The following is a 19,164-nucleotide window of genomic DNA, read 5'->3' as shown; positions in this document are numbered from 1 at the left end:
AATGCCATGGCCTGCAAATAGTCCGGATCTTAATCCAATTGAAAATGTTTGGTGGAAGTTGAAGAAAATGGTCCATGACAAGGCTCCAACCTGCAAAGCTGATCTGGCAACAGCAATCAGAGAAAGTTGGAGCCAGGAGCCAGATTGATGAAGAGTACTGTTTGTCACTCATTAGGTCCATGCCTCAGAGACTGCAAGCTGTTATAAAAGCCAGAGGTGGTGCAACAAAATACTAGTGATGTGTTGGAGCGTTCCTTTGTTTTTCATGATTCCATAATTTTTTCCTCAGAATTGAGTGATTCCATATTTTTTCCCTCTGCTTGGTCTAAAAAAGTAACCGTTACTGACTGCCACAATTTTTTTCCCTGATTTCTTATAGTGTTTCTTAAAGCCAGAAAGTTGCCATTTGAAATGACTTTAGTTTTGTGTCATGTCTGTGATCTGCTTTTTTTCTACAAAATTAAACTGAATGAACATCCTCCAAGGCTGGCGATTCCATAATTTTTGCCAGGGGTTGTACCAATCAGATATGGTTTTTCACATCTTAAAAATAACTAATCTGCCAATAAATAGATGTGCCCAAAATATCAGCCGTGTGCACCCCTACTAATTACCATGACAAAAAAAACAAAACACTTATTTTGGTTAAACTTTGCTGCTACTGTAAATCCTGACGTTAATGCAACCCAGTCTCACGGGGTTGTTTTTCGTGATCCTGTCATGAAGTGAGTCACATTTTCATGACAGGGTTTTTTTTTTTTTTAATCTTACTATTACTAACACTCCCTCTCCCCCTAAACCCCCCCCCCCCCCACCATCACTTTTCATTCCATGCTCTTGTCACAAAATGTATTCGAATGAATTTGTGCTCCTGTTACAAAACGTGGCACTTTTCGTGACAATATCACGAACCAATAGATTAATGTACATTTCGTGATGTTGAATCACGAAATGCCGTGAGATATGGTAGTGTTAATGTTACACTGCAGCTATCTAGCTGCACTGGCAAAGAGGCGTAAAGTTTCAAGTGACATATTGAATAAATCTTGTGTTTGACTTGTACTGTAATGTTTAAGCAATTTACTTATGTTGCATGTTTGGTCTGACAAAATTGTATTAGGGCTGCAACTAACAATTATTTTGTAATTGAATAAACTACTAATAACTTTTAACCTTGCTCTTAAATATGTTATCACAAAAGTAGTTACTTTATAAAATTTTAAAAATCCAACATATAAAGGACATAAAGTTGCAAAAAATTAACAGTAAGAAAATGTAAGAAAATTTTGCACATAGCTTTTTCTTTTCCTGAGACACAAAAAGCCTGAAAAAAAATTCCTAACATATTTCATAGGGCTACAACTAACAATTATTTTCTTTATTAATCTTTTAATTACTTTAATGTTTAATGTATGCATCGTTTGGTTCATAAAATGTCAGAAAATGGCAAAAATGATTGATTAGTGTTTCTCAAAGCCAAAGACGACATCCTCAAATATCTTTTTTGTACAAAACCCAAAGATATTCATTTTACTCTAAGAGAAGAGGAAGGAAACCAAAAAATATTAGCATTTAATAAACTGAAATCAGACGATTTGGACATGAAAAAAGCTCAAAATTTAATTACCAAAATAGTTGGCAATTAAATAAAGTGATTAATAGTTAGAGCTCTCGATTCTGTTTTCATCTTTCTTTCTGCCTGAACAGACTAAACTGTATGTGTGTATGTGTAGTTCAGTAGACCATAATGTTTAGATGTCTTCTTCTGTCTCTTGCCTTTCATTACTGACTCAGCTGAACAATGTACCCATGTAGCTGGTCTGAGAAAGCCTGAAGAGAAAACTTTTCTTGTACCCTCCTCTTCCCAGCTTGTCCCATGTCCCTGCACAGTTTGGGCTCCTTGACAAGCCTCTCCATGGCCTGAGAGAAGGCCTCTGCTGTTGGATCACACAGGAAGCCTGTCTCTCCATCTGCTACGCTCTCCAGTGGGCCCCCAGAGTTCACTGCAATTACAGGGCAACAGCAGTACATGGCCTCTATGGGAACTATCCCAAAATGCTCTCTGCTTGGGGTGTACAGTACCGCTGTGCTGTCTCGCAGCAGAGCCACTTTCACAGAATCAGAGGGGGAACGCAAGAATGTAACGACATCCTCTATGCGGAGCTGTGCTGCCAGATCTTTTAGCTCAGCATAATGCTGGATGTTCTCTGTAACTCTTTCGTCATAGCCCCCTGCCACCACCAGGTGAATGTTTGCTCTTTGGTCTGAAGGTAGGCTGCTCCTTAGGACTGCCAGCGCCTGCAGAGCCAGGCCCAGATTCTTCTTTTGTTCGTATCTGTTCAAAGAGAGAAAAAGGCAAGAGGTTCCCTCAGGGACTAGCCCTCCAAGGCCCTGTGCATCAGAAGAAGGCTGGTCAAAGGTGGTTGTGTTGAGGGATGGATAGAGAACGTCTGGCTGAAGTCCTTCTAAACTACGAAAGGTCTCTTTGAAGACGCCTGCAGTGAACTGGCTGTTTACCAGAATCTAAGAAGAAGCACAGAGAGATTAATTCTTATGGAGCTCACATACTTCATAAGTGTCTTATTTGCCTAAAAGCTGAAAGACAGTGTATTTGGTTATCCTAAAGTCAAGACTGAAATTCAAATGTCACTGAGCCTTTTCTAGGAGGGCTCTCAGCCTTTTCAGCTGCTTTAAAAAAATGGAGTTGTTTAATATCCAGTGTTGGGCAAGTTACTTTAAAAAAGTTATTATTTATAGTTACTAGTTACCAGTGTTGCCAGTTACTTTATACAGTTACTTCATTAGCAGCTGCCAACAACTTGTACCTAATAAGCAGTGGTGGGCACAGCTAACCAAAAAATTAGCTTCGATAACCACTAATCCGCTATCTGAAAACTTTTATAGCGCTAAGCCGATAAACCGCTAAAAAATTTAGTTTAATTACAGCTAACCGCTAACTTTTAGTACTGAATCAGTACACAGTCAGCCACGCCAGTTTCAAGTTTAAGTACTGCAAGTGCTACGGAGTAAATTCAAAGGTGATAACAAATCAAAACAAACAAAAAGCCAGAGCGCTTCTGTTTTTGTGCACCTGGCCTGCCGCTACTAAAAAAAACAAAAAAAACAACAACAATCAGTTTGCAGCTGAGTGTGAAGCATCCGGGATGAAGATCAGCACCTCCAAATCCGAGGCCAAGGTTCTCGGTGAAAACGGTGCCTTGCCCTCTTCAGGTCGGTGGGGTGTCCTTGCCTCGGGTGGAGAAGTTTAAGTATCTCGGGGTTTTGTTCACAAGTGAGGGACGGATGGAGCGTGAGATCGATAGATGGATCGGCGCAGTGTCTGCAGTGATGCGGTCGCTGTATCGGACCGTCATGGTGAAGAGAGAGCTGAGCAGGGGGGCAAAGCTCTCGATTTACCAATCGATCTACGTTCCGACCCTCACCTATGGTCATGAGATTTGGCTCAAGACCAAAAGAACGAGATCGTGAGTACAAGCGGCCGAGGTGAGTTTCCTCCGCAGGGTGGCTGGGCGCTCCCTTAGAGATAGGGTGAGGAGCTCGGTCACTCGGGAGGAGCTCGGAGTCGAGCCGCTGCTCCTCCACGTCGAAAGGAGCCAGCTGAGGTGGCTCGGGCATCTTTTACGGATGCCCCCTGGACGCCTCTCTGGGGAGGTGTTCCGGGCACGTCCCATCGGGAGGAGGCCCCGGGGAAGACCCAGATCACGCTGGAGGGACTACGTCTCTCAGCTGGCTTGGGAACGCCTCAAGGTTCCCCTGGAGGAGCTGTGTGTGGATCGAGAGGTCTGGGTGGCTTTGCTTGAGCTACTGCCCCCGCAACCCGACCAGGATAAGCGGAAGAAAATGGATGGACAACCTGAGCTTCTTGCATGTTTACATAAAACCAACACAATAACAACATCTAAAAACCCAGATAATATATTCGCCAGAGTTTTAGACACAATATACAGAGTTTTATGTTGCAATATTAATGCTGTTGTCCGTGTACAGCAGTTAAATTGCAGCCTGATCAGAGCGTCTCAATGCATTTGTCAATGTAACTGACATCTCGCAGAACGATGAACTCTCCGAAGTTTTGTGGGATTTGAAACCTCAACCTTTTAGATGTTGTTACTGTTTCTGTGTAGGCTCTCAGTTGTCCAGGTGGTTTCCATAGTAGAGAAGCTTGAATCTTCGACTGGACTGGGTTCAGGAAACGTCCTCACGTCAAGCAACCCAGTCCAGTCGAAGATTCAAGCTTCTCTACTACATTGTTACTGTGTTTGTTTGATGTAAACCTGCGAGAAGCCCAGGTTGTTTCACCGTTATTTACAGTGGAATCGCTGTGAGCCGTGATCACTTCATGTTCATTAGGAGAAGTGATGGTCTAGTGGTTAAAGCGTTGGGCTTGAGACCAGAGGATCCTCAGTTCAAATTCAAGTCTGACCAAAAGAAAAAAGAAAAAAAAAAAAAAATCACTAAGGGCCCTTGGGCAATGTCCTTAATCCCCTAGCTGCACCCGGTGTGTAGTGAGTACCTTTTAAGCGCTATATAAATGCAGTCCATTATTTACCATGTCATTCTGGAGGAAACTGAGGTTTGCTCTTTAACATCCTGCTTATTGTCCTTTACAGCACTGTTTGTTTCAGAGTAATATATATATATATATATATAAATAAAATGTCTGAAATTTGGTTTGCGTATATGAAGTTCCACACAGGTTAAACGTAGAAGCCACAGAATATTTGTTTTAGCAAGTTTTCATGGTCTCATGCAGCAGTCTATTAAAAATGTTATGAAAGGCATAAAAGTTATATTTTGGTCGTATAATGTTCATTTGCAATTGTCGTCGTAGTTTCTCAGTGTTATTTTGCCTGCACCAACTCTCTGGTGCACAAGAGATTATGGGCTATCTCAATGGGGCGAATTGTGGTACTTTGATATAATGTGAAACTGAAATAAACAAAAAACATGCCAATTTTGACACCCCTGTAAAGTTACTGTAGCTTGTGTGTTGGTTTTTACAATGCGTGTGATCGGTGATCCACTTATATTGAGACGTTCTGAGCGTAAAACTGTGTTTGAGATTCACAAATATGTTGGTCTATTTACACTCCCATCCAGCAGATGGCAGTGTCCTCTGCATTTTGATGGGGGGGGGGGGGGGGTGAGAGAACATGAGAGTGATCATTTGAATTTTCCCATAATGCCTTTCCGCACCTACGCTTGTTTAACACTCAAACTTTCAGGAATTAGTGCATTACTTTAAAAAATATGTGCAATATCATATTTCACTTGACAAAGTTGTTGTTAATTTCAATAAACTGTCTGGAATTAGTTGGTTTTAAATTCATGTCTCCTGCCCACTGTCGGAGTATCGGCATGTTGAAAGTAAATTACTTTTTTTTTTCTTCTTTGCAATAGCAGCTGGTCTGCCCCCTTCTACTGGGGGAGGACTGAGCTTCTCACATCGGTCTGTTTATTGCAAAACACATGACAGGAGTTAACATGTAGGATTTTAGGTTTTACAGATGTTTCTGACTGTTAAGCTTTACTCAGTATTCCAGCAAAAAAATGTTAGCGGACTGAAAGTCAGTGGAATTAAATTTAGCAGAAGTTAAGTGGTCCGCTGATGGTTTTCAATGTTAGCTGAAAATCTAATCCGCTAACAAAAATGTTAGCTTTGCTAATTAGCAGTTAGCGGAACTGTGTCCATCACTGCTAATAAGTAAAGCCCTGGTCCCACCAAATAATGAAGGATGAATAATGAGTCTCGTAGCATGTTTTTTTTTTGGTACGAGTTCAGTTATTCAACAATCATGGGAGAATATTGGCTCTGAGAGGCTCTTAGAGGCAGAATATTTGGCTAATGAGGCTCATCTCTGAGCATGGCTCTAATTTCAAGAAGTACAAAATTGATTCAAAACAGCATGAAGCAGTTTGTAGATGAGGTAGTATGGAGACAAACAAGGATTTTAGAGGCATCTTTGTCGTGAGGACAAGGCTGTTAAAAGTCCATTATCCGAGCAACTGGCAGCTATGAGGACAGGACATGCTCAGCCCTCTTGCGCTGTATATAAAATAATTATTTGTGGCGGATTTATCATTTTCTGCCAGAGCTTGGATGCTGAAAACACCTCAAATCACTTCTGGACTCACAGAGGACATTTGGAGCTTTTTTCCTGTCTCTGTCTCATGCGCTGAGGTGGAGAACATATTTGGAACAGGTCATCACTTGTAATGTTGACATTGTAATAGCTTGGTAAAACAGTTGTATGTTCATTCCTTCTTTATAAGCAGTTGTAAAAGTATGTTTATGATAGATGCCATAGGTATTAAAGGCACTGCGCTGCGGTGGTTTGAATCATATTTATCTAATAGATTACAATTTGTTCATGTAAATGGGGAATCTTCACAGACTAAGGTTAATTATGGAGTTCCACAAGGTTCTGTGCTAGGACCAATTTTATTCACTTTATACATGCTTCCCTTAGGCAGTATTATTAGACAGCATTGCTTAAATTTTCATTGTTACGCAGATGATACCCAGCTTTATCTATCCATGAAGCCAGAGGACACACACCAATTAGCTAAACTGCAGGATTGTCTTACAGACATAAAGACATGGATGACCTCTAATTTCCTGCTTTTAAACTCAGATAAAACTGAAGTTATTGTACTTGGCCCCACAAATCGTAGAAACATGGTGTCTAACCAGATCCTTACTCTGGATGGCATTACCCTGACCTCTAGTAATACTGTGAGAAATCTTGGAGTCATTTTTGACCAGGATATGTCATTCAATGTGCATATTAAACAAATATGTAGGGCTGCTTTTTTGCATTTGAGCAATATCTCTAAAATTAGAAAGGTCTTGTCTTAGAGTGATGCTGAAAAACTAATTCATGCATTTATTTCCTCAAGGCTGGACTATTGTAATTCATTATTATCAGGTTGTCCTAAAAGTTCCCTGAAAAGCCTTCAGTTAATTCAAAATGCTGCAGCTAGAGTAATGACAGGGACTAGAAGGAGAGAGTATATCTCACCCATATTGGCCTCTCTTCATTGGCTTCCTGTTAATTCTAGAATAGAATTTCAAATTCTTCTTCTTACTTATAAGGTTTTGAATAATCAGGTCCCATCTTATCTTAGGGACCTCATAGTACCATATCACCCCAATAGAGGGCTTTGCTCTCAGACTGCAGGCTTACTTGTAGTTCCTAGGGTTTGTAAGAGTAGAATGGGAGGCAGAGCCTTCAGCTTTCAGGCTCCTCTCCTCTGGAACCAGCTCCCAATTCGGATCAGGGAGACAGACACCCTCTCTACTTTTAAGATTAGGCTTAAAACCTTCCTTTTTGCTAAAGCTTATAGTTAGGGCTGGATCAGGTGACCCTGAACCATCCCTTAGTTATGCTGCTATAGACTCAGACTGCTGGGGGGGTCCCATGATGCACTGAGTGTTTCTTTCTCTTTTTGCTCTGTATGCACCACTCTGCATTTAATCATTAGTGATTGATCTCTGCTCCCCTCCACAGCATGTCTTTTTCCTGGTTCTCTCCCCTCAGCCCCAACCAGTCCCAGCAGAAGACTGCCCCTCCCTGAGCCTGGTTCTGCTGGAGAATTCTTCCTGTTAAAAGGGAGTTTTTCCTTCCCACTGTCGCCAAGTGCTTGCTCACAGGGGGTCGTTTTGACCGTTGGGGTTTTTCCGTAATTATTGTATGGCTTTGCCTTACAATATAAAGCGCCTTGGGGCAACTGTTTGTTGTGATTTGGCGCTATATAAATAAAATTGATTTGATTTGATAGATTTAACATCTTGTTATAATGGATCAGATGAGGCGCACTCTGAGCACGCTGATGCAATGACTCGTGCTCAAGACGAGCATTAACGCAGAATGTGAGCTCACAAAAGAGTGATTTTGCAGACATTAACGGACGAACACAAAGTTAAAAGTTGGATCACAGTATCAAAATGACTGTAAAGCCATGGAAGAAATAAAGCCAGCAAGAAGAAGCGCAGAGGTGACTGTCCAGGAACGCAGAACGCAAGCGCACAAAAGAGCAATTTTTGGTAACATTAACGGACGAACACAAAGTTAAAAGTTGGATCACGGTATCAAAATGACTGTAAAGCCACAGAAGAAATAAAGCTTGCGAGAAGAATCTCAGAAGCAACTGTCAAGGAACCTGTGGTTTGGTTCGAGCTGGTCTGGTGCATTTAATGACGCTAGAAGACAGGTGAACAGCAGCCTGGCGCACCGCGCACACCAGCAGGACTGTGTGACAACATCTTGAATGGATGCTGTGAATTGAAAACCCATACTTTAAAGGGACCAAGTGTGAGAGGGCTAGAGGGTTGGACGAAACCCATGCCTAAATATCCACCAATGTCGCGTTACATGGATCATATGTGGCTTGACGTGGATCATATGCGGTGACACGAGCCGTTCGAAGCTGGACGGGGCTCAAATGATAGGTTGGTTTGGCTCACTAGAGGCTGATACCTGGCACATGTGAGGTACAGAGAGACACATAGAGGTGCCTCAGTAGCAGATACGTTATAGCTTTAAATGTGATTCATTCTTTGAATAATCACTGACACACCAATGCGTGGCTCATTATTCATGGCTTATTATTCGGTGAGGCCGAGGGTTTATGATTGAGGTGGACAAAATTATCAAAGCATCACTTTGTTTCCATTAGATGCCAGACAGGTCAAAACCTCGACCACAGAATTTGTCTTTTAATTCCTTTACTTGAAAAAGAATCTCTGCAAAGTATTTAATATATAGAAAATCTATGACTCATTTATCAACAATATGTATCACTAGAATTTACAATGACTGCAGTGTACAACACCTGCAGTCAATTTAAAGATTCCAATTCACCTAAACTGCATGTCTTTGGAAGTGGAAGGAAGCCGAAGTACCTGGAGGGAACCCACGCAAACACGGAGACCATGCAAAACTCCACACAGAAATGCCACAGGTGGGAAGCAAACCCATGACCTTCTTGCTGTGGGACAACAGTGCTAACCACTAAGGCACTGCACCGGCTCAACAACAATACATAATAAATAAATACATAAAATACAACTAGAGCAGTGAAAAAACACAGTCACGTAATCACTTTTCCACCTCGTACCATATCAGCCATGCCAGTTGTGCGTTCCTCAAGCCAGTCGATGGGAGCCCGGTAAAGCTTCTTCAGCGCAGACTTCCTCTGAGTCAGCAGCTGATCTGGGAAGTGGCAGTAGAACAGAACCTTCTTCTTGTGACGAGACAGCCTCAGCACCGGGATGCACACAGACACCTGTCGTGGAATGAAGCTGTATGAATTGAAATACACACCTTTACACAACTGAGAGACAGTTCTCTCTTGGCAAAATAGGCAACACAAATGACACGTTGATTTGACCTAAAATCAGAGGCCCTTGTGATGCATTTTGAAAATGCCTGCCGTAGTACATCAAAGATATGAAGATAACATCCAAAGCTAAATTAGAAATGGATTAATATCATGCAATATTATTGGGTATCAGATTTGAGATTATACTGGATATCAAGTACTCACTCTAGAGTATAATTAATACGGCAACAAAAACAGCAATGTCAAAAATATTCTCAGAGTTAATCAGTTAATTTAGCAAATGAAGATGTCAATTGTCCAATTCGTAAAATATGACAAATGAGTGGTTTTCTGAGTTGAAACCATCCATCCATCCATTTTCTTCCGCTTTATCCGGAGTCGGGTCACGGGGGCAGCAGCTCAAGCAAAGCAGCCCAGACCTCCCGATCCACACACACCTCCCCCAGCTCCTCCGGGGGAACCCCAAGGCATTCCCAAGCCAGCCGAGAGATGTAGTCCCTCCAGCGTGTCCTGGGTCTTCCCGGGGCCTCCTCCCAATGGGACGTGCCCGGAACACCTCTCCAGCGAGGCGTCCAGGGGGCATCCGGAAAAGATGCCCGAGCCACCTCAACTGACTCCTTTCGACGTGGAGGAGCAGCGGCTCGACTCTGAGCTCCTCCCGAGTGACCGAGTTCCTCACCCTATCTCTAAGGGAGCGCCCAGCCACCCTGCGGAGGAAACTCATCTCGGCCGCTTGTACTCGCGATCTCGTTCTTTCGGCCATGAGCCAAATCTCATGACCATAGGTGAGGATCGGAAGGTAGATCGATCGGTAAATCGAGAGCTTTGCCCCCCTACTCAGCTCTCTCTTCACCACCACGGTCCGATACAGCGACCGCTTCACTGCAGATGCTGCACCGATCCGTCTATCGATCTCACGCTCCATCTGTCCCTCGCTTGTAAACAAGACCCCGAGATACTTAAACTCCTCCACTTGAGGCAAGGACACTCCACCGACCTGAAGAGGGCAAAGCACCTTTTTCCGGTCGAGAACCATGGCCTCGGATTTGGAGGTGCTGATTTTCATCCCGGACGCTTCACACTCGGATGCAAACCGCCCCGGTGCACACTGAAGGTCCTGATTTGACGAAGCCAACAGAACCACATCGTCCGCGAACAGCAGAGATGAGATTCTGTTTATCCCAAACCAGACCCCCTCTACACCCTGGCTGCGCCTAGAAATTCTGTCCATAAAAATAATGAATTGAACCGGTGACAAAGGGCAGTCCTGGCGGAGGCCAACGTGCACTGGAAACAGGTTTGACTTACTACCAGCAATGCGAACCAAGCTCCTGCTGCGGTCGTACAGGGACCGGATAGCCCTTAGCAAAGGACCCTGGACCCCGTACTCCCGGAGCACTCCCCACAGGGTGCCCCGAGGGACACGGTCGAACGCCTTCTCCAGATCCACAAAACACATGTGGACTGGTTGGGCGAACTCCCATGAACCCTCGAGCACCCGATGGAGCATGTAGAGCTGGTCCAGTGTGCCGCGACCAGGACGAAAACCACACTGCTCCTCCTGAATCCGAGGTTCAACTATCGGTCAAATTCTCCTCTCCAGTACTCTGGAATAGACCTTACCGGGGAGGCTGAGGAGTGTGATCCCCCTATAGTTGGAACACACCCTCCGGTCCCGCTTCTTAAACAGAGGGACCACCACCCCGGGCTGCCAACCCAGAGGTACTGTCCCTGATCGCCACGCGATGTTGAAGAGGCATGTCAGCCAAGACAGTCCCACAACATCCAGAGACTTAAGGTACTCAGGACGGATTTCATCCACCCCAGGAGCCTTGCCACTGAGGAGCTTTCTAACCACCTCGGTGACTTCGGCCTGGGTAATGGATGAGTCCGCCTCTGACTCCCCAGTCTCTGCTTCCTCTTTGGAAGACGTGACGATGGGAATGAGGAGATCCTCGAAGTACTCCTTCCACCACCCGACAACATCCCCAGTCAGGGTCATAGTCCTCCTCCATGGCCTCCCCGAACTCCTCCCAGACCCGAGTTTTTGCCTCTGCAACCACACGGGCTGCGGCACGCTTGGCCTGCCGGTACCTGTCAGCTGCCTCTGGGGTCCCACCTACCAACAAAGATAAGTAGGACTCCTTCTTCAGCTTGACGGCATCCCTTACTTCCGGTGTCCACCACCGGGTTCAGGGATTGCCGCCGCGACAGGCACCAGAGACCTTGTGACCACAGCTACGAGCGGCCGCATCGACAATGGAGGTGGAGAACATGGTCCACTCGGACTCCATGTCTCCATCCTCCCCTGGGATCTGGGAGAAGCTCTCCCAGAGGTGGGAGTTGAAGACCTCGCTGACAGAGGGTTCCGCCAGTCGTTCCGAGCAAACCCTCACGATACATTTGGGCCTGCCGGGACTGACCGGCTTCCTCCCCTCCCAGCGGATTCAACTCACCACCAGGTGGTGATTGGTCGACAATCAAATCTTCTCTATGTGAATATGATACCATGAAAAGGTGGAGAAGCACATCAGTTAAAACAACCACCAAAGAATACATGAACGATGGATTCCGAGGCAGACAGATGGTCCATTAAAGCCAGTGCTTCCTTCTATGCTGCATGAACTGATGCAGATAAAAGAATTATAGGTAATCATTAGACATAATGTCTGTCTGTCATGCTGATGTGCTGAGATAAACAATACTGAAGCAGAAGGAGGTATATAGTTCCATTTCAGGATTCATGGTCTTCAATTTTTCTAATATTGTATGTGACACGGGGAAAAAAATCTCACATACGAGGTCTGTCAATAAAGCAACGGTCCTTTTTATTTTTTCAAAAACTATATGGATTTCATTCATATGTTTTTACGTCAGACATGCTTGAACCCTCGTGCGCATGCGTGAGTTTTTACACACCTGTCGGTGACGTCATTCGCCTGTGAGCACTCCTTGTGGGAGGAGTCGTCCAGCCCCTCGTCGGAATTCCTTTGTCTGAGAAGTTGCTGAGAGACTGGCGCGTTGGGACGCAGCCGACGCGGTGTGGCGGCACAGGAAAAACACCTCCGTGTTGATAACCATTTGTAAAATCCAGGCGGCTTTTGATGGCTTTCAGTGGAGTGAGTATATGAGAAATTGTTTAACAGCAGGACATGTTCCAACTTGTCCTTAAGGCTTCCAACAGAGGTGTTTTTCCTGTGGCGGAGCGGACGCGCGGACCCGTCCGCACGTCTTTCATTAAAAAAATCTCCTTTAACAGTGGAATATCCGGATAAAATGCTGAAACCGACTTCTTCTGAAACTTCTCTGTTCTCTCATGACGTCCTGGATCAATAGAGCCTGAAATGTGGAGGTTTTCAGCTTGAACAGGCTGACGACGGCGGCTGAGAGCGCTGAGCGTGGGAAGTCCTTAAAGCGACAGAATCACCTCAAAATCTCTCATCAGCCGTTAAAATTTTCACTGAAAACCAGCTTAATTTTTCGAACCGTGTCCACTTCGATGTGTCTCACAGGTTTAGAAAAAATTTTGATCAAACAACGCGCCAGTCTCTCAGCAACTTCTCAGACAAAGGAATTCCGACGAGGGGCTGGACGACTCCTCCCACAAGGAGTGCTCACAGGCGAATGACGTCACCGACAGGCGTGGATAAACTCACGCATGCGCACGAGGGTTCAAGCATGTCTGACGTAAAAACATATGAATGAAATCCATATAGTTTTTGAAAAAAATAAAAAGGACCGTTACTTTATTGACAGCCCTCGTATTCCAATAAATAACTTTATATAAAGGGCAGCATGGTGGCTTAGTGGTTAGCACTGTTGCCTCACAGCGAGAAAGTCATGGGTTCAATTCCCATGGCCTTTATGTGTGGAGTTTACATGTTCTCCCCGTGTTTGCGTAGGTTTCCTCCGGGTGCTCCGGTTTCCTCCCACATCCAAAGACATGCGGGTTAGGTGGATTGGAATCTTTAAATTGTCCGTAGGTGTGTGTCTGTGTTTGTTTGTCTGTTTGTGGCCCTGTGACAGACTGGCATCCTGTCCTGGGTGTACCCCGCCTCACGCTCTATGGCTGCTGGGATAGGCTCCAGCCCCCCGCAACCCTTAAATGGACTAAGCGGTAGAAGATGAATGAATGAATGAACTTTATATAAATAGATGTAACTGGCTAAATTGGCATTTTAGCAAATGCAAGAGACAAGACTGAGAAGACGCTTCTGTTATACAGTGCACATGATGCGTTACTGTCACCTGCATGTGATTGCCATTATTAACAAGTCAAACTCATCATCATCCTGTACAGCTAAAACACTTGTAGCCCAATTGTATATAGTCAAAAATGTTTTTGTTAATCATTCTTTAAGGACATTAATTTTCAATAGTTGTCTAGAATATCGTCAAAATTGTTTGATTTATTCACAATACATAATACTCAACCACCTTTGAAGTCAAAATTATTAATTCCTTACACATCATAGATAACATCTTTGTAAATTCTGATTAAACTCTAGCAGTGGTATTGGAGATACTGTTTCAAATGTAATTTGTCAAGGTTATTTAAGGTCACATGACCTTGAAACTTAGGCCTCAGCACCAAAAATAATCATTTCCATCTATGGTCCCAATTTAAGATTTATGTCTAATGTGACTCAATAGAAAATTCAACAGCATACAATATATCACACCTGACATACCAAATCAAACCAATAGGCTTGCTCATGAATATACTGTAGTGTAGGTGATAACCATCGGCAACTTTTTTTTTTTTTTTGGTTGTTAATGTTTTCTTGTCTGGAGGATACAGCAACAATTGCACCAAGTTACATGCTTGTGTTATCATTTGAAACACTTGCTGGAAATGTGCATTGCTCCACTAATTACCTGAGTGATTTATGGGTGACACTTGGTCCAAAATCTGCTCTGATGTGCACCATGCCATTTTGTAAAACATGTGAGCTTTGCAGAAATAATTTTGTTTTGGGTATGTTTCTTCAATTATTTAATTCAGTCTATTTATATACCGCCAAATCACAACATAAGTCACACCACGGCACTTACAACCTTACCCCCCACCCCCGAGTAAGCACATTAGCAACGATTGTGATACATTACAGACAAACGAAGTTACACAAAACTTACCTGGTCACAAAAGACAACATCATACTCCACCCCACTGAAGAATACCAGATACAAAGCCACATAGATCATCCTCAGGTAGGCACATAGGGCACGCAGGCAGCCAAACACATTAGTGGGCAGCCAGTCACCCACGCATACCTATCAGAAGAGAAACAAGAAAAGCTATTAAAGAATCCTGTATGTCTGTGCCTCAAAGAACTTTCTTAGGTTTTGCTCCTATTCTCTCTCTCTCTCTCTCTCTCTCCCCCTCTCCCTCCCCCTCCCTCTCTCTCTCTCTCTCTCTCTCTCTCTCTCTCTCTCTCCCCCTCCCTCTCTCTCTCTATATATATATATATATATATATATATATATATATATATATATATATAAGTCTTAATCTCGGCTGTATAGCTTTAATGTGGAAGTAATCCCAACATTTTTTTTACGCTGTGCATATCAAAGTAGAAGTTAAATTGTGCATTTCACTCTAATTTGTTTTTTGTGAAAAACAAAAATGGAGACACTAAAGAAATAATAAATTTCAGAAGGAATTCTTGTGATTTACCACATTTTTAATTTAAAGACAAAGGTGGATATGAAAAACGTTCTCCAGGGGATAGTTCAGAAGAATACATTTTTGCCTATGTAATCCTGACCTGCAACGGACACTTTAAAAGGATGATGTGTTACACAAACACCAAACTCCACCTGCTGATGCACCGTTCACTTGCAGAGGACCAGTTCAAAATTTTGTGCAATGCAACTCTGTACAATCACTGTTAACTGTGCTCACATTATTATGGTGTAGGGCTGAAACGATTAGTCAGGTAACTCGAATAATTTGATTACAAAAAATGTTTGAGGCAAATTCTGTGCTTCGACGCTTTGTTTAACATTGTAGTACGTATATCAGGCTTGTGCGTGGTGGTGTAACGTCCCCAGAAAAAAAAACAAAAAAAAAAAAACAGAAGAAGACTAGAGCATGCACATAAGCTGTGTAAGAGCTAATCAATGTAGCACCAAAAGCCACAGGTTTACACTGCGACACACAGAGTAAAATAAAGCCTTTTAAAAGAAAGACAGTCCACGCAGATCATCTGAAATAGCTTACTGCCCATTTAAAGCGAAGCAGTGTGTTTGTCTATTTTTAAAAAACACACAGTTTGGTCTGCTGGCTGCTCTCCACTCTACGTGGGGGGGTGGCTATTCGCCTGGTGGCTGGCTGCTGCCTCTCTCTACCCAGTGTGAGAGGCTCTCAGCACTCCCCGCAGGCCGGGCGAGTCACAGCTCCGTCCCTGGACACACTGATCAACAGTCTCTGAAAGAAAATCCTCTCAGCAAAAGTCCACGCTTTCTTCTGTGTTTTGCTCAGACTCGCACTCAGTGTTTCGCTTTTTAATTTTCACTTTTTTGAACAACACACAAAGTTTCACAAACATAGTAACTTAAATAAAATAAAATAAAAAAAACTGTGACTACGAGGCTTGCATGTTCAACCTCCAGCTGAAATGCATCAGCTGAATTGCAGAGAAAGAGGGATTAAAAAAAAAATAATAAATTACACAGGGACCCAGTTCACCAGCCTTTCAAAAAAAATATATTTTTTTTAATTTTTAATTTTACAAATGGGGGGGGGGGGGGGGGGGCAGGGGAGATGGGACAGAAAGCTGCATCCTATCACCATTTCAGCAAAATGTCAAGACTTTGGCCTGACCATGGTCAGGCGAACAGAATATTTGTGCCTTATTCAGCCAACAATTGGGCGAACAGACATTTTGATACGGCTTTGCGCCACTGGCCGAATAGACTCGGCCCTCTACATGCACTTTAAGTCAAGTTTTCATCGACAGGGTGCAGATCGGATTTATCACTGTGGCTTTTGCGGAAAAGCTACACTCCAGAGCCCAGTTTTTCACAGACTGTGCTCACGTTCACGTGCAGCCTGACTGAGGATTACACCAACCGCATGTGCTTACAGTCCAGTGTCAGGGGAGTGCTGAGCTCCTGACACTGGGAAAGATTGAAAACTTGTAAAGACATGAAAAAATAGATAGTTACTCAGGAAAACAGAAAGGATACAATAAATTTGACAATCTGCATAATGGTGCAGCAACATTGTGCCATTGCTTAGGGAGAGCCCTGGACTGTTGATGTCATTTAAAAACATAAAAGTAATTTTTATTCAGATTACTCAATAAATCGGGAGAATAATCAATAGAATACTCGATTACTAAAATAATCGATAGTTGCAGCCCTATTATGGGGCAAAAAATATATAAATAAATGAAAGTATTTTGCATGCAATTCAGTTATTATGTACATAGTGTGTACAGAGCTGCAATGCATTCAACTGTCAAAACTGATAAACCTTCAAAATATGATGGCAAAAGGGTGTTCACATGAAAACAGTGTTTAGACAGCAACATGCAATCTAATGTGTGGACACACCACTTCCAGGTCTGGGTCCAAGGTTTCACAGAAGCAGTGTGCTGGGTCATAATGGGCTGTCCAGATCTGGACATTGCAACCCCGAGACTTCAGGGCTACAGCCGCGTCAACCACCAGTCGCTCAGCTCCACCAATACCCAGGTCTGGATGGAGAAACACCACCCTCACCATGCTGTACACACACCAACAGCTGAAAAAAATAAACTTTTTAATTTATATCACTCTACTGATTTTTCTCAATAATCATAGTAATAAAAAACAGTTTGAGAAAGCATTTAAAGGTTTGTGTGAAGTGTGCCTTCTATGTTTCTCCAAAGATCAAACTCATATGGCTGAATTCAGAGTGCACATTATACTATAAAACCAATGTACCAAAAGAAGCTTTTGTTTTAAGTAGGATTAAATGCTTTGTGTATGTTCGATTAGTCGCTTTAGTGGAATGGACTGTTGAATCAGGTGTGGCATTCATGTGCAATAATATAATTTTTTGGCAACCATCAACAATAATTCAGCAGTGATTGTGGCAGTAATCAGCCACATAGGGTTTACAACTCCTGCATCCACAGTGATGACCCCAAACCCAAATAAAAAAACAAGGTGGGTAAAAGCAGCAAGGATGTGCACCATAAATTTTATCAACTCCCAGCCACAGTGGGTGCACAAATCAGTCCATTCGGAATGCTAGTCCCAAGCTGGAAAAATGTGTAGTGTTGTGGCAGGAAGGGCATCTAGCATAAAATTTGCCAAACCAACCATGACGATCACAAGTTGAATTTCCATATCAGATCAGTCAAGGACAGGATTAATGACCGCCACCGGTGCTTTTGTCCAGCAGGGTGCGGATGGACATTAGGCAAGTGTTGAGCAGAGAGTTGAGAGTCTAGAGGCAGCAAAAGAGGAGGAAAGACAGAAGTGTTATAGCAAGAGTTAAGCCTTTGAATGTTGGCAGTTTGACTGGTGGGGACAGTTGGCTGAGCATCAGTGGAGAGTTCAAACTGTTGTATCATGGTGTGGATGGGAGGAGAAATGTGCCTGAGTAATTCTGAACAAAGAGTACATTAAGAGTATGTTGAGGTTAAGCAAGTGTCTGATGATGAAGGTCATCAGTGCATATACCCCACAACTGGGTTATGAGATGGTGGATAAAAATTTCTGGAGTGAGTTATATGGGGTGATAGAGAGTGTACAGAAGGATCAAACAGTGGTGATGGGAGCAGACATCAGTGTGCATGTTTCTGAAGGCAACAGAGGTGATGTGGAGGTGATGGGTGGATATGGTGTCATGGAGAGGAATTGAGGGCAGCTGGTTGAAGATTTTGCAAAAAGGATGGAAATGGGTGTGGTGAATGTTAAGCAGAAGGAGGCACATGAGTCATGTGTAGGAGTTGAGGATGGTGCATGCAGGTGGGCTATATCCTATGCTGGAGATGCAGCGTTAAGGAATATGTGGACTGTGAGGTGGTGGTGGGGGAGAATGTGGCTAGACAGCATCAGAAGATTTGTAGGATGGTTTTGGACATTAAAAATTGGAATAGTGTGAGTACTGAAACAACTATGCTGCTACTACTACTTGTCAGTCAGTCTATTACAGACTAGGACAATACTGTGCAACAAAAGAGAAAAGAGGGGAAAAAACAGTACAAAGAGCTCAGAAAAACTGTTCAAAAGTTCCAAAATACAGCTCAGATGTTCAGGGGAAAAAAGGACTTCATTTCCAGATGCTTGTTTGGCTGAGTCAGCTGCATGCCGTTGGAATCTTCTTTCGTTTTCCCAGATTTCCCAGTATAAGTAACCAAGTATAAGATAGTGAAACTGAAGGAGGAACAGCCTTCAGGTCTGAATAAGGTATTGATCACATGACTACTGTAAACGTGGTACATGTAAATACTTAATAATGCATATTATTTCCATTGCAGTCCATTAAAAGAGAAATAAATTAATAAAAACAACCGGAATAATAGATTACAATTATTGTTGCAGCAGCCGATACAATACAATACAAAGCATTTTAATATAATACCAACAGCTTATACTAACATTTTAGCAGAGGGCTTGAAAATCGTGCAAGCAAATAACGTTTACCTTTGTATATTTTGATGCAACTTTCGAAATCTCGGATTATACGTCGTCGTGGCAAACCACTATCATGAAACTGCACCGTTTGGACGCCATGTTGGCTCACACTTACCCTCGTTATTCTGAACTAAAGAGCTTCATGTTTGCACCACAATGGCG

At 43.2% G+C, this 19,164-nt stretch overlaps 1 protein-coding gene across 2 annotated transcripts; it reads right to left on the bottom strand.

The window, feature by feature from the left end:
* Window positions 1-1,616: 1,616 nt before the first annotated feature.
* alg2 (ALG2 alpha-1,3/1,6-mannosyltransferase) lies at window positions 1,617-19,145 on the bottom strand. Of its 2 annotated transcripts, none has more exons than XM_034174906.1 (5): window positions 19,012-19,145; window positions 16,930-17,119; window positions 14,503-14,640; window positions 9,142-9,309; window positions 1,617-2,523 (listed from the first exon to the last, which is right to left on the bottom strand). In XM_034174906.1, the coding sequence occupies exons 2-5, from the start codon at window positions 17,098-17,100 to the stop codon at window positions 1,783-1,785; spliced, it is 1,218 nt and encodes a 405-aa protein (XP_034030797.1). In that variant the 5' UTR covers window positions 17,101-17,119; window positions 19,012-19,145; the 3' UTR covers window positions 1,617-1,782. The 2 variants fall into 2 exon arrangements, with proteins under 2 accessions (XP_034030797.1, XP_034030796.1); XM_034174905.1 differs by having other exon boundaries at window positions 16,930-17,101; window positions 19,012-19,090.
* Between the last annotated feature and the right edge of the window lie 19 nt (window positions 19,146-19,164).

Source organism: Thalassophryne amazonica, chromosome 7, assembly GCF_902500255.1.
Source record: "Thalassophryne amazonica chromosome 7, fThaAma1.1, whole genome shotgun sequence".
Lineage (NCBI taxonomy): Eukaryota > Metazoa > Chordata > Actinopteri > Batrachoidiformes > Batrachoididae > Thalassophryne > Thalassophryne amazonica.
This window is presented reverse-complemented; position numbering and strand designations above follow the sequence as displayed.